The following is a 15,935-nucleotide window of genomic DNA, read 5'->3' as shown; positions in this document are numbered from 1 at the left end:
AAAAGGTGTGTATATTCACCCCACTCTTGAACAGTGGTTTGACTGAGTAGAGACCTCTAGATTAAAAATCATTTTCCCTGAGAATGTCCTAGCAATTCTCTTTGTTCTTAAGCATCTGATATTGCTGATTCCAATCTGATTCATTCGTTTAGTCATTCTCTCCTATTTTATTTATTTCATTTCATTTTATTATTTTATTTTATTTTACCTGTTTTTCTTTTCTCTCCCTTCTGGAAACATTTAGAATTTTCAGTTTATCCTAGAATTTTGAAATTTTACCAGGACATGCTTAGATGTGTGATTGGGTTACCAGGACATGCTTAGATGTGTGATTGGGTTTTTTTTTCAGTAATCATGTTTGCCAGTCATTGAGCCTGTTCATCTCTGAATCCTTCAGCTCAGGGAAGTTTTCCCTTGGTATTTCATGAGATTTTGTTGGAAAAAGAGAAAAAGCTTTACTGATTTCATTATTCATTTCTCTTTTTTTTTTTTTTTTTTTGCAAGGACGATTAGCACTGAGCTAACATCCATTGCCAATCCTCCTCCTTTTGCAAAGGCTGATTGGCCCTGGGCTGACGTCCGTGCCCATCTTCCTCTACTTTATATGTGGGATGCCTACCATAGCGTGGCTTGATAAGCGGTGCATCGGTCTGCGCCCAGGATCCGAACTTGTGAACCCCTGGCCACCAAAGCAGTGTACACGAACTTAACCACTATGGCACCGGACTGCCCCTCATTTCTACTTTTTCTATTTCATGTCTCCCTTTTCTTTTTTGGGGGGTGGCAGCTGAGGAATATTGGCCCCAAGCTAACATCTGTGCCAATATTTCTCTATTTTTATATGTGGGACGCTGCCACAGCATGGCTTGATGAGCGATGTGTAGGTCCATGCCCAGGATCTGAACCTGTGAACCCTGGGCTGCTGAAGCAGAGCGTGCTGAACTTAACCACTATGCCATCGGGCTGGCCCCTCCCTTTTCATTTTTTGTTTTGACTAATTTTGGTCATCTTCACTTTTTTTTTTTTTTTTGTATCTTCCTTTTGCCCTTATAGGGTAATCATTGGTTTAGGTTTGGGATTCTCTTTTTTTTTTTTTTTTTTTTTTAAAGATTTTATTTATTTATTTTTTTCCCCCCAAAGCCCCAGTAGATAGTTGTGTGTCATAGCTGCACATCCTTCTAGTTGCTGTATGTGGGACGCGGCCTCAGCATGGCCAGAGAAGCAGCGCGTCGGTGCGAGCCCGGGATCCGAACCCGGGTCGCCAGCAGTGGAGCGCGCTCACTTAACCACCAAGCCACGGGGCCGGCCCAGGTTTGGGATTCTTGACTATAGTTTTTTTCCTCAGGACTCTAGAGGCATTGTACCATTGTCTCCTGCCAATCTTATTCTCTTCTCAAGGGAGTAACTTGTTGGTTTTTTTTTAATGTTTTGTATGCTTATAAGATGTTTTCTTGATCTGCATATGCAGATATGTACATATATTGGTACGTCTTTTTTCAGCACTCTTAAATGGTACGGGGGAATACTTCCAATCTAGAAGAATCAAATTCTCTTTCAGATTAAGTACATTTTTGTTATTTCTTCTTTGTTGGTTTTCTCCTTCTGGATCTCTTATGTGTAGATGAGATCTTCTAGATCTGTCCTTCATGATTTAATATTTTTCTCATAATTTCACTTTTTAAATCCTTTTCCTCTGAGTCCTGGGAGAGCTCTTCAAATTGATCTTTTAATTGACTAACATAGTTTTCCACATTCTTCAGTCTGATATTCTGCTACTTGCAGCCTCCATTGAGATTTTTAATTTAACAGTCATATTTTTCATTGTCATAAACATTGTCTCATTCTTAAAGCATCCCCTTTTCCACACAGGAAAGAAACTTTACAACTGTGCTGAGTGTGGCAAGAGCTTCAGTCGGAGCACAGACCTTCGCTATCATCAGAGAATTCACACTGGAGAGAAACCTTTCGTATGTGATACATGTGGCAAAGGCTTCAGTTATAATACAAATCTTCGCGTTCATCAGAGGGTTCACACAGGAGAGAAACCTTTTAAGTGTGAGGAGTGTGGCAAGGGCTTCAATCAGAGCTCCAACCTTCGCATCCATCGGAGAGTCCACACTGGAGAGAAACCTTTCGTATGTGATACATGTGGCAAAGGCTTCAGTTATAATACAAATCTTCGAGTTCATCAGAGAGTTCACACAGGAGAGACACCTTTTAAGTGTGAGGAGTGTGGCAGGGGTTTTCATCAGAGCTCCAATCTTCGCATCCATCAGAGAGTCCATGCTGGAGAGAAACTGGACAAATGTGATAAGTGTGGTAAGGGCTTCAGTGAAAGCATAGATCTCCAAGTGCATCAGAGAGTCCATGCAAGAGAGACTGTTTAAATGTGAAACTCTTAAAACACAAACTTTCATGCTTATCAGAAAGTCCACACAGGAGAGAATCCTTTAAGTGTGAGGAGTGTGATCAAGACTTCAATCACAGCTCTAATCTTCACATTCTCCAGAGAGTGAAATTGGAGAGACACTCTACAAATGTGGTGTGTGTGATAAGGGCTTCTTCTGAGCATAGATCTTCAAGTATATCAAAGAATTCACAGGATAAAATCATTTTTATGTGGTAAATGTGGTAAGGGCTTTGGAAAGAGTGCTAACCTTGAGCTCATCAATAAATCCACACAGGAGAGAAATGTTACAAATGTGCTGAGTGTGGTAAAGGTTTTGTTTGGAACACAGATCTCAGAGAGTCTACATGGGAGAAAAACCATTAAATGTGATACCTGTGATAAGGCTTCAGTTACAACACAAACCTTCCTGTTCATTAGAGAGTCTACACAGGGTAGAAACCCTGTGCATGTGAGAAGTGAGCTCAAGTCTTCACATCCATCAGATTTCATGTGGGAGAGAAACCCTACGAGTGTGGAGAATGTGGCAAGAACTTTTTCTAGAGTGCATATCTCACCCTTGACCAGACAGTCCATTCCTCCCGTAATCTCTGAGCTCCGTGAGACTGCAGCCATGCGTGCTTCACTCGCCATTGTGTCCCCAGCTCCTAGCGCAGTGCCTGGCATGAGGAGCCACTCAGTAAATATTAGTTGAATGAGAATCCATGTGGGAGAGAACTCCTGTTCGTGTGATGTGTGTGGTAAGAGCTTCAAGGTCCACATGTTGAAACCTTTTTAAAAAACATGTTGTGGTAAAAATTTCAGTCAGATCACGGGTTTCATCATGAGTTAATCCCTGCAGGAGAGAAATCTTCTTAACCTGGCAAATATACTAATGGACTTAATCCGAGATATCATATTAAATCAGTGTAGTAAATTTCAAAATACAGATCTTTAACATAAAAATCCACAACCTCCAAAACTGTCCATTGTAAAAATACTTTGGTCAAAACTCATACGTTAAAACATGTATCTAATTATTTTTCAGGAGAAAAAGATCCTATGAATACCCTAATGAAATTATGTGTCGGGCTTTGGACTGACCACATCTACATAAGGTTGACTCCACTAGAATCTGGTAGTGGTAGCTATTCTTTTGTGTGTTTCATCTCATAGAGGCATATGTTAGACATAACCGGTGAGTTATCTAGGACCAGTGACTAACAAGGTCTGCCTCTGGAAGAGATGCCCCTTGCCTGGCAAGAGTGCCCTTCCCGGCTAGAAGCCTCCTGGCCCTAATTGAGTGTCTCCCTGTCCATCATGTCACCAGGCTGCTGGGTGTCTCACACCATGGATTGTAGAAATCACCAGGTGAGGCATCTTCAGGGTAGAAGAGCTGGCTAAGGAAAGGGGCTGGGTCAGGGTTTATGGAAGGGAGTTAGAGGAGAGGAAAGCAGTTCTGAAAGGGTAGGGAATGGTTAGAAGGAAAAGGAAAAGAACAGTACCTGGAAGGTAGGTCATAGGATGGTGGGGTGGACAGCCCACAGCTTTCTCCAAAGTCTCTAGCAAGTGTAATGACCCCCAGTACAGGGCTCTCCCTGGAGGTCTGTGCTGGCCAAAGAGTGGTCTGTAGTGGGTGGAGATGGACCCCATTGGCATCAGGGCCATTTGGGTCTAGGGGTAGAGGAACTGCTGAGAAGGGCTGTGGAAGGCAACTCTGTGCCCCATCGTTTCCCCAGGTGGGCCAAATTAGGAGGGACCATTATCCGTCCAACGGAAGAAAGGAACATGTATGAAGGCAATAATAAGGTTGACCACCTTCAGGAGGCATAAATTAATCAGAGACAGAGCCTGGGGGCCTGGCCATGAAGAGGGAGGACCTGAGCCAGTGGAGGTTAGGAAGAGTCAGTGACCAAGTTTCATCACTAAATCTGGGTAGAGAAGAGAGAAAGTTTGTCAACATTTCCATCAAATCCTTCACCTAAGAGCAATGTGTTCTACTCTGTGCTCCCTAAGCAGCCATTTCAGAGGAAAGGCTATCCATGATTAGAAAGACTTTTAGGCTCTTTAAGAGGGCTTCCATGGCCCATTGGCCTAAGTCGGGAAAGGGGGTTGTTATCCTCAAGGACTATAATGGCAGCTGGCACGTGGGAGGCACTCAAATATCGGTGAATGAAGGTATTAATAAAATTCTCACAACTCTGAGGTTTTATATTATTTTCTTTTCCTTCTTCCTCTTTGTTTTTCCTTTCTGTCTCTTCCCTTATATTTTTTCTTTCTCTCTGTTTTTAGATTTAAAAAAATATTTTAAGTATAAAATATTTGAGACATACAGAAAAGTTCAGAAAATAATAACTTTTCTCACTTCTGAGATTAAGTAGATGTTAAGATTTTTGCCATATTACCTTCAGATATTTTTGTTAAAGGAAAAAAACAACAGATACAGCTAAAGCCTCATGCTCTATCTTTTCTCTGAACTCTGCTCAGAGGTAACCATTATGCCTAAGTTACTGTGTATTACTCCTGTTATTTTTTTTTCTTGTGACCTGTATGTCCATGGTATTTTAAATTTTTATATAGATTATATCATATTGTATATTATCTTTTTGCAGTTTGTTTTATTCACTGAATAAATTCCTATTACATTTTTGAGATTTTTGAGATTTTTTTATGCTGATGTTTTAGAACTAATTGATGGATTTTAACTTCTGTCCTGTTCTAAGCTATCAGATAGATATTCTTTTAATAAATTATTTGTATACCCCTGTGCCAATAACACACTTTTGACTATTTCAGCTTTATAGGAATTGTCTTGGCTATTTAAAGCCCCTTATTCTTTCATATAAATTGTAGGATCAGCTTGTCAAAATCCTTGAAAAAATCTGTTGGGTTGAGATTCTGGGGGTTTTGTTTTTTTCTTTTTCTCCTCTTTCATTCTTTCCATTGGATTATGTTTTCTTTATTATCCCTTTATTTTCCTCTACAAGATTAGTAGTTAAATTTTATCTCTTTTTGTTTTATGTTAACACGCATAATTTAAAGTCTGTATTATGCCCTCCTTAACAATATAGAGAAGAACACTAACTCTTTTTCTCCTTCTCCCATATTACATGTTATGTTGTTTATGGTTTTAATTTCATTGTGTTTTTAACAACAACAACAACAACAAATTGTCACTATTATTGTTGTTGTAAATAACCAGTGCAAGTTTGGATTAACATACACATTTGCCAATTTCTTGCCACTAGTTCTTGCATTTCCTCCTTCCTTCTGAGTTCCATTTCCTCAGCCTCTGAGAGCAGAGGCATATTGTGTAGTAGTTACAAGCACCAACTCTGCAGCCAGACTGCCTGGGTTTGATATCCAGCTCTATTGATCTCTGGCTATGTGACCTTGAGCAGATCACTTAATTTCTTTGTGCCTCAATTTCTCCTTCTGAAAAATAGGAATGATAATATTATTTACTTCTTGGAGTTAGTATTAGGATCAAATGAATTAATACTTGTAGAATGATTAAAATAAGGCCTGGTACATACTGAGCCTTATAAAAGTGTTTCTTATGTAAATAAAATGAAATCCTCAGTAGTTTTTTAGCAAGTGTGCCTGAGAGTAGTAAATTCTTTATTTCTCCCTTACTGTTGAATTATAGCATAGCTGGGTATAGAATCAAAATTGACATTTATTTTTATTCAGCAGTTCCTTAGCCTTTAGTGCTGCTATTGAAAATTCTGTTATTAGCCTAATTGTTTTTCCCTTTGAGACAGTCTGTCTTTTCTCTCTGGTTGCTTTTAAGATTGCCTCTTTATTTTTAAAGAGGTTTTGCAAAATCCTGAAAATCAAAAAAATGTTGTGCCATTTTACTAAATGTATCTGGATGTAGGTTTACTTATATGTTTCTTAATGAGGATACATTGTGCTTCTACAGTGCTATTTTTTTTTTTTGAGGAAGATCAGCCCTGAGCTAACATCTGATGCCAATCCTCCTCTTTTTTTGCTGAGGAAGATTGGCCCTAGGCTAACATCCATGCCCATCTTCCTCTACTTTATATGGGATGCCGCAACAACATGGCTTGCCAAGCGGTGCGTCGGTGCGTGCCAGGGATCCGAACCCGCAGCCCCTGGGCTGCCAAAGTGGGACGCGCACACTTAACCGCTATGCCACCAGGCCAGCCCCCTACAATGCTATTTTCTATTTTATTAATTTTTTATTCTTTATTATATCAATCTACTTCTTTTAGGTTTATCTTTTTTTCCTAGCTTCTTGAGTTACATGGTTAGAGCTTATTTATTTTTAGCCTTTCTTATTTTCTAATAAATGCATTTCAGTGAATTTAATACTTTGGCAGCATCCTTTCCAGAAGACAGTTTGGCAATATATATCAAAAACATTTACAATGTCTAAGCCTTTTGACTCAGAAATTTCACATCTAAGAATCTGTGTTAAGGAAAAAAACATCAGATGAATTATGTATAAAAGTTATGCATTATGTATAAAAGGTATGCATTACCATGTTATTTCTACTATTTTTAAAAATAAGGAAAGGATTACTTTACAATAACAGAAATATTTTTTCTAAATCATAATATATCTATATAATGCAGTATTCTCCAGCAAGAAAAATGATGTTTGTGGATCATTTTTAATGACTTAGGGACATATGCATAACATAGCAGATATAAAGACACACACATAGAGGAAAAAACTGGAAAGAAATACACTAATATATTAACAATATCAGTGGATGATTTATTTTTATTTTTTATTTTATGCTTTTTAGGATTTTGCAAGCAGTCTCTAATGCTTCCCAATCCCTATTGACAGCAGTATTGATTCTTTTAATTACAAAATGATATATGTATATCTCTCTTATAAATTATCAAACTATTATGAAGCACAAGTAAATATAACTGGTTTATGATGGAGTGTCAACTCAGTGGGGTATGTATGATCATGAAATAGTTTTATTTTTTTTCCAGTCTGCATTCATATTCTGTTGAATTCCCCTGAGTGAATGAATGAATGAATGAATGAATATCGAGTGGGAAAGAGAGACCCTGGAGGAGGGTTTTAGGAAACAATAGGAGTTGTTCTGAGGGGCCGGCCTAGTGGTGTAGTGGTTAAGTTCACGCACTCCGCTTTGGCGGCCCCAGGGTTCGCAGTTCGGACCCCAGGCGTGGACCGACGCACCATTCATCAAGCCATGCTGTGGCAGCATCCAACATACAAAATAGAGGAAGATGGGCACAAATGTTAACTCAGGGCTAATCTTCCTCAGCAAAAAGAGGAGGATTGGCAATGGATGTTAGCTCAGAGCCAGTCTTCCTCACAAAAAGAAAAAAAATCTGAGATACCATTTCCCAGCTATCAGATTAGCAAAAAGTTGAAAAGTTAAAAAACCCATTGTCAGTGAGGCTATAGAGAAATAGGCATTCTCATACATTGTGGGGGAGGTTGCAAAATAGATCAACTCCTATTTGGAGAGGAATTTGACGATATCTACCAAAACTATAGATACATTTACCTTTTGATCCAGTTATCCTATTACTGAGAATCTATCCCACAGATACACCTGCACATGTTCTTTGAAAATATTTGGCATTGTTTCCAATAGTAAAAAATAGAAAACAACACAAATGTCCATCAATAGAGAACTAGTTTAATAAACTATATCCACATGGTGGAATGGTATGCAGCTGTAATAAAAAGTAACAAAAATTTTCTTATTGAAATGGAAATATCTCCAAGATATATTATCAGATGAAAAATGCAAGGTGGAGAACAATGTGTGTATGTGCGTGTATATAAAAATATATATTGTGGGCCGGCTCCGTGGCTTGGCGGTTGAGTGCGCGCGCTCTGATGCTGGCGGCCCGGGTTCGGATCCTGGGCGCGCCCCGAGGCACCACATCTCCGTCCAACCCGAGGCCGAGTCCCGCGTACAGCAACTAGAAGGATGTGAACCTACGACATACAACTGTCTACTGGGGCTTTGGGGGGAAAAAATGAATAAAAAAAAAAAAATCTTTAAAAAATATATATATATATTGTATAAAATATACATTGTATAAAAATATATACATTTTCTGTATGAAAAGGAATGAGAATATATATCCATATTTGCATAACGTCACACTGGAAGGATAAACAAGGGATGAATAAAGTGGTTGTCTGGAGGAGCAGGAGTGGGAGTGAGGCTTTTCTGTACTCTTTTGTTTTGTATTTAAATATAGTTTTGATGTGAACATAGTACCTATTTTTTAAAATAATAATGAATGAGAGCCAATGGCTTTTCAGCATTTATTGATATCATAATATTGGTTTTTCTATTAATTATTTTATGTGATTAATTATTTTTAATAAAATATTTTATATGTAACTTTTGCATCTATAGCTTTGTATGGTTCTTTTATTTTTCTTTTTCCTTTTTTTTTTTTTTTTGGTACTACTTTAATCAGTATTTGGTATTATGGTTATGCAGTCTCCAAAATGGGGTAATTCACCTTAGATAACTTAGGAAAGAGAAGAGCAAAATAAATTCAAAGAAAGCAGAAGGAAATAATAAAAGTAAGAGTAGAAATCAATGAAAGTGAAAGTAGACAAATAGAGAAAATCAATGAAACCAAAAGCTGATTCTCCAAAAAAAATCAGTAAAGTTGATAAATGTCTAGCCAGACTGACCCATAAAAAAAGAGGGAAGACACAAATTATTGACATAAAGAATGAAAGAGGAGACATCATTACTCTACCTACAAACATTAAAAGTATAATAAGGAAATACTATGAACAATTCCATGCACATATATGCAACAATTTAAATGAAATGGATTAATTTCTTGAAAGACACAAATTACCAAAACTCATTCAAGGAGAAATAAATTGAATAATCCTATACCTATTAAAGAAATCTAATTCATGGCTTCTAAAAAAGAAAACTGTATGTCCAGATGATTTCACTGGTGAATTCTACCAAACATTTAAGGAATAAATAACAGCAGTTCTTCACAATTTCCTCCAGAAAATGGAGGCAATACTTTCTAGCTCACTTTATAAAGCCAGCAGTACCTTCATATCAAAAGTAGACAAAGAGTACAAGAAAACTACAGATCAATATCCCCCATGAACATAGATGCAAAAATTCCTCAACAAAATATTAGCAAATCAAATTCAGCAATATATAAAAAGATGACACATAACCAAATGGTGTTTGTTTATCCCAGGAATACAAGACTGTTTCAACACTTGAATATCAATGTAATTCTCCACATTAATAGTCTTAACCAGAAAAACCACATGATCATATCAATAGGTGCAGAAAAAGCATTTGACAAAATTTAACACCCATTCATAACACAAATTCAGCAAATTAGGGATAGAAGGGAACTTTCAGTCTGGTAAAGATCATCTGCATAAAACTACAGCTAACATCATTGTTAATGGTGAAAGATGGAATACTTTCCTCCTAAGATTGGAAACTAAGACAAGAATGTCTCCTGTCACTACTCCTACTGAGTATTGCTCTGGAAGTCTTAGCAAATGCAATAAGGATAGAGAAAAATAAAAGGCATCCTGGTTGAAAAGGAAGAAGTAAAACTATTCACAGATGATATGATTGTCTATGTAGGAAATCCCAAGGAATCTATTAAAAAGCTCCTAGAACTAATAAGTTTATTAGCAAGGTTGCAGGATACAAGATCACTATACAAAATCTATTGTATTTCTATACAGTGACAATGAACAATTGGAAATTGAAATTTAAATAACAGTACCATGTGTAATAGCTCCAAAAGAGAAAGAGAAATAAGAATAAATATAACAAAATATGTGCAGGTTCTATATGCTAAAAACTACAAAGTGCTAATGAAAAAGATGAAAAAAGAACTAAAGGAATGAAGAGACATACCGTGTTCATGGATTGGAATGCTCAATACAGCTAAGATCAGTTCTGCCCAAATTGACCTATAGATTTAATGCATTCCAAACAAAAATTTATATAGAAAGGTAAAGGAACTAGACTAGCAAAGACAATTTTGAAAAAGAACAAAGTTGAAGGACTCATACTTGATTTTAAGACATACTATAAGTCTACAGTGGTCAAGACAGTGTAATATGGGCAAAAGGATAACATATAGAATAGTGGAACAGAACAGAAAATCCAGAAATAGACTCACACACATAAAACCAACTGATTTTTGAGAAAAGTGCAATAACAATTCAGTAGAGAAAGGACAATCTTCAACAAATGGTGCTAGAGCTGGACATCCATATGCAAAAATATGAACCTTGATCTACACTTTACACTGTATACAAAAATTAACTCAAAATGGATTATAACAAAACTACAGTGAGATACAACTTCACATCCACTAACATGGCAATAATCAAAAAGACAATAACAAGTGGTGGTGGTTGGAACTCTCATATATTACTGGTGGAATTGTAAAATGGTGCAACCACTTTGGAAAACAATTTGGCAGTTCCTCAAAAAGTTAAACAGAGTTACCAAAAGACCTAGCAAGTCCACTCCTAAGTATACCCAAGAGAAATGAAAACATACATCCACACAAAAACTTGTACACCAGTGTTCATACAGCAGCATTCATAATAGCTAAAAAGTTGAGACAACCAAAATGTCCATCAACTGATGAATGGATAAATAAAATATAGTATATCCATACAGTGGAATATTATTCAGCTATAAAAAGAAATGAAGTAGTGATACATTTTACATGGATGGACCTTGAAAATATGCTAAGTGAAAGAAGTCAGTCACAAAAGATCACATATTGTGTGATTCCAATTATATGAAATGCTCAGAATAGGCAAATTTATAGAGACAGAAAGTAGATTAGTGGTTGCGTAGGGCTAAGGGTGTGAAGTGGAGAAGGGGATTGATTGCTAATGGGTATTGGTTTTCTTTGGGGGGGATGAAAATGTTCTAAAATTAGATTGTGGTGATGGTTGCATAACTGTGAATATACTAAAAAACATTGAATTTACATGTTAAATGGGTGAATTGTATGGTATGTGAATTATATCTTAATAAAGCTTTTTTTTTTTAAAGAGCAAAGGTTCTGCTTTGCTTTTTTTTTTTTTTTTCGTGAGGAAGATCAGCCCTGAGCTAAGATCCGTGCTAATCCTCCTCTTTTTGCTGAGGAAGACCGGCTCTGAGCTAACATCCATTGCCAATCCTCCTCCTTTTTTTCTTCCCCAAAGCCCTAGTAGATAGTTGTATGTCATAGTTGCACATCCTTCTAGTTGCTGTGTGTGGGACGCGGCCTCAGCATGGCCGGAGAAGCTGTGCGTCGTCAGGATCCGAACCCGGGCCACCAGTAGTGGAGTGCGCGCACTTAACTGCTAAGCCACGGGGCCGGCCCAATAAAGCTATTTTTAAAAAATGGATGAGAGATGTAAATGTAAAGCATAAGATTATAAAAACTCGGGGCCGGCCCAACGCATAGCGGTTAAGTGCGTGCGCTCCACTGTGGCAGCCCCCCGGGTTTGGATCCTGGGTGCACACTGACACACTGCTTGTCAAGCCATGCTGTGGTGGCCTCCCATATAAAGTGGAGGAAGATGGGCATGGATGTTAGCCCAGGGCCAATCTTCCTCAGCAAAAAGAGGAGGATTGGCGACAGATGTTAGCTCAAGGCTAATCTTCCTCACAAAAAATAAAAAAATTTAAAAATTAAAAAAATAATAATAAAATAAAATAAAAAAATAGAAATAAGATTCTAAAAACTCTTAGAAGAAAACAGGAGAAAATCTTCATGACCCTTAGTGAAGCAGAAATCTTAGATATGATACCAATAGCACAATCCATGAAAGAAAAAAATTTGATTTCATCAAAATTAAAAACTTTTTTATTTTGTGAAGGACACTGCTAAGGGAATGGAAAGACAAATCACAGACTAGCAGAAAACATTTGTATGACACATAACAAAGGAATATATCTAGAATATATCCTTAAAAAACCTCTCAAAATTCAACAATGAAAAAAACTCAATTAAAAAAAAGAAATAATATGAATGGACTGAATGGACTGTCCAGTTCACTAGAGAAGATAAACAGATGGTAAACTAGCATCTGAAAAGATGCTCAACATCACTAGTCGTTAGGGAAATGCAAATTAAAACCATAATGAGATATCATTACCCACTGTATTAGTTATCTATTGCTCTGTAACAACTTACCCCAAAACTTAGTGGCTTAAGATAACATATGTTTATTATCTCAGTTTCTGTGGGTCAAAGATCCAGGCATAGCTTAGCTGGGTCTTCTGCTTCAGAGTCTCTCTCAGGCTTCAGTCAAGTTATTGGCTGGGACAGCAGTCTCAAATAAAGGCTCAACTGGAGAAGGATCAACTTCTGAGCATGATTATTGGCAGGATTCAGTTACTTGAGGGCTATTGGACTGTGGGCCTCAGTTCCTTACTGGCTCTTGGCTGGAGACTGTCCTCAGTCCCTTGCCAAGTGGCTGTCTCCCTCAGGGCAAGCTTGGAAGAAGAGCAGAAAGGGAAGACCAGCAAGATGGAAGTTATAGTCATTTGTAATCTGATCACAGAAGTAACACCTCATCACTGTTGCCATAATCATTTCAGTTTAAGAAAATGAAAAGGAAATTAATATTGCTTAGTATTTCTTATTCTGTTTGTTAGAAATGAGTTATTAGATCCAGCCCAAACTCAAGAGGAGGGTATTATCCAAGGATGTGATTGCCTGGACGCATGAATACCATGGGAGCCATGTCAGAAGCTTCCTACCACACGCCCTTTTTAGATGAACTAAAAATTTAAAGTACTGACAATACCAAGTGCTAGCAAGGATGCAAAGCAACAGGAACTCACATATGGGTGTACCCCAGAGATATTGCGAGTTCAGTTCCAGACCACTGCAATAAAGCGAATCACGTGAATTTTTTGGTTTCCCAATGCATATAAAAGTTATATTTACACTATACTGTAGTCACTAAGTGTGACTACAAAAACAAATGTACATACCTTAATTTAAAAATTAATTATTGTTAGAAAATGCTAACCATCATCTTAGTCATAATCTTTTTGCTGGTGCAGGGTCTTGCCTTGATGTTGATGGCTGCTGACTGATCAGGGTGGTGGTTGCTGAAGGCTAGGGTGGCTGTGGCAATTTCTTAAAATAAGACAACAATGAAGTTTGCCACAGCAATTGACTCTTCCTTTCATGAATGATTTCTCTGTAGCATGTGATGCTATTTGATAGCATTTTACTGACAGTAGAACTTCTTTCAAAATTGGAGTCAATCCTCTCAAACCCTGCCACTGCTTTACCAAGTAAGTTTATGTCATATTCTAAATCCTTTGTTGTCATTTCAACAATCTTCACGGCATCTTCACCAGGAATAGTTTCCACCTCAAGAAACCACTTTGCTTACTCATCCCTAAGAAGCAATTACTCATCCTTTAAAGTTTTATCATGAGATTACATCAATTGAGTCATATCCTCAGGTTCCACTTCTACTTCTAGTTCTCTTGCTATTTCCACCACATCTGCAGTTACTTCCTCCACTGAAGCCTTGAGCCCTTCAAAGTCATCCATGAGGGTTGGAATCAGCTTCTTCCAAACTCCTGTTAATTTTGATATCTTGACTTCTTCCCATGAATCATGACTGTTCTTAATGGCATCTAGAATGGTGAATCTTTTCCAGAAGCCTTTCAATTTACTTTGCCCAGATCCATCAGAAAAATCACCATCTATAGCAGCTGTAGCCTTTTAAAATATATTTCTTTTTTTTTTCTTTTTTTTTTAATTTTATTTATTTTTTTCCCCCAAAGCCCCAGTAGATAGTTGTACATCATAGCTGCACATCCTTCTAGTTGCTGTATGTGGGACGCGGCCTCAGCATGGCCAGAGAAGCGGTGCGTCGGTGCGCGCCCGGGATCCGAACCTGGGCCGCCAGCAGCGGAGCGCGCGCACTTAACCGCCAAGCCACGGGGCCGGCCATAAAATATATTTCTTAAATAATAAGACTTGAAAGTCAAAATTACTGCTTGATCCATGAGCTGCAGAATGGATGTTGTGTTAGCAGACATGAAAACAACATTAATCTCATTGTACATCTCCATCAGAGCTCTTGGGTGACCAGGTACATTGTCAATGAGCAGTCATATTTTGAAAGGAATCTTTTTTTCTGAGCAGTAGGTCTTAACAGTGAACTTAAAATATTCAGTAAACCATGTTGTAAATAGATGTGCTGTCATCCAGGCTTTGTTGCTCCATTTCTAGAGCACAGGCAGAGTAGATTTAGCATAATTATTAAGGGCCCTAGGATTTTCAGAATGGTAAATGAGCATTGGCTTCAACTTAAAGTCACCAGCTGCATTAGCCCTTAAGAAGAGAGTCAGCTTGTCCTTTGAAGCTTTGAAGCCAGGCATTGACTTCTCCTCTCTAGCTATGCAAGTCCTAGATGGCATCTCCTTCCAATAGAAGGCCGTTTGTCTACATTGAAAATCTGTTGTTTAGTGTAGCCACCTTCATTAACGATCTTAGCTACATCTTCTGGATAACTTGCTGCAGCTTCTACATTGGGACTTGCTGCTTCACCTTGCACTTTTATGTTATAGAGAGAGCTTCTTTCCTTAAACCTCAGGAACCAACCTCTGCTAGCCTCAAACTCTTTTTCTGTAGCTTCCTCACCTCAGCCTTCACAGAATTGAAGAGAGTTAGGGCCTTGCTCTAGATTAGCCTTTGGCTTCATGGAATGTTTTGGCTGGTATGATTTTCTATCCAGATCACTAAAACTTTCTCCATATCAGCAATAAGGCTGTTTTGCTTTCTTATCATTCATGTGTTCACTGGAGTAGAACTTTTAATTTCCTTAAAGAACTTTTCCTTTTCATTCACAACTTAGCTAACTGTCTGGTGCAAGAGGCCTAGCTTTCAGCCTTTCTTGGCTTTCGATGTGCCTTCCTCACTAAGCTTAATCATTTCTAGCTTTCGATTTAAAGTGAGAGATGTGCAACTCTTCTTTTCACTTGAACACTTAGAGGCCATTGTAGGGTTATTAATTGGCCTAATTTTAATATTGTTGTGTCTCAGGGAATCAGGAGGTCTGAGAAGAGGAAGAGAAATGGGAGAATGGCTGGTTGGTGGAGCAGTCAGAACACACACAACATTTATCAATTGTTTGCCATCTTATATGGGCACAGTTTGTGGCACCCCAAAACAATTACAATAGTAACATCAAAGACCACTGATCACAGATCATCATAACAAATATAATAATAATGAAAAAGTTTGAAGTATTACGAGAATTACTAAAATGTGACACAGAGACACACAAGTGAGCAAATGCTGTTGGAAAAATGGTTGCTCGATGCAGGGTTGCCACAAACCTTCAATTTGTAAAAAATACAATACATATCCATGGAGCACAATAAAGCGAGGCACAATAAAATGAGATATAGCTGCACATTGCTGGTGGGAACGCAAAATGTTACAGCCACTCCGCAAAACAGTTTGGAAGTTTCTTAAAAAGTTGAACATACACCATATCACCCAGCAATCCTGCTTCTAG

The 15,935-nt window shown here is 37.8% G+C and overlaps 1 protein-coding gene across 3 annotated transcripts in view; it reads left to right on the top strand.

The window, feature by feature from the left end:
* The window catches only part of LOC106801167 (uncharacterized), a 28,274-nt gene extending 19,511 nt beyond the window's left edge, over positions 1-8,763 (top strand). For all 3 annotated transcript variants that reach the window (XM_087446200.1, XM_087446201.1, XM_087446202.1), the window contains exon 4: positions 1,870-8,763. In XM_087446200.1, the coding sequence (XP_087302326.1) occupies positions 1,870-2,387 (518 nt within the window). In that variant the 3' untranslated portion in view covers positions 2,388-8,763. The remainder of the gene's footprint in view (positions 1-1,869) is intronic.
* The last annotated feature ends 7,172 nt before the right edge of the window (positions 8,764-15,935 follow it).

The sequence above is a fragment of the Ceratotherium simum genome, chromosome 22 (genome assembly GCF_057802395.1).
Source record: "Ceratotherium simum simum isolate JZ-2026a chromosome 22, ASM5780239v1, whole genome shotgun sequence".
In the NCBI taxonomy this organism is placed as follows: Eukaryota; Metazoa; Chordata; class Mammalia; order Perissodactyla; family Rhinocerotidae; genus Ceratotherium; species Ceratotherium simum.
The sequence above is the reverse complement of the archived record's forward strand: the minus strand, read 5'-3'. Positions and strand labels throughout refer to the sequence as shown.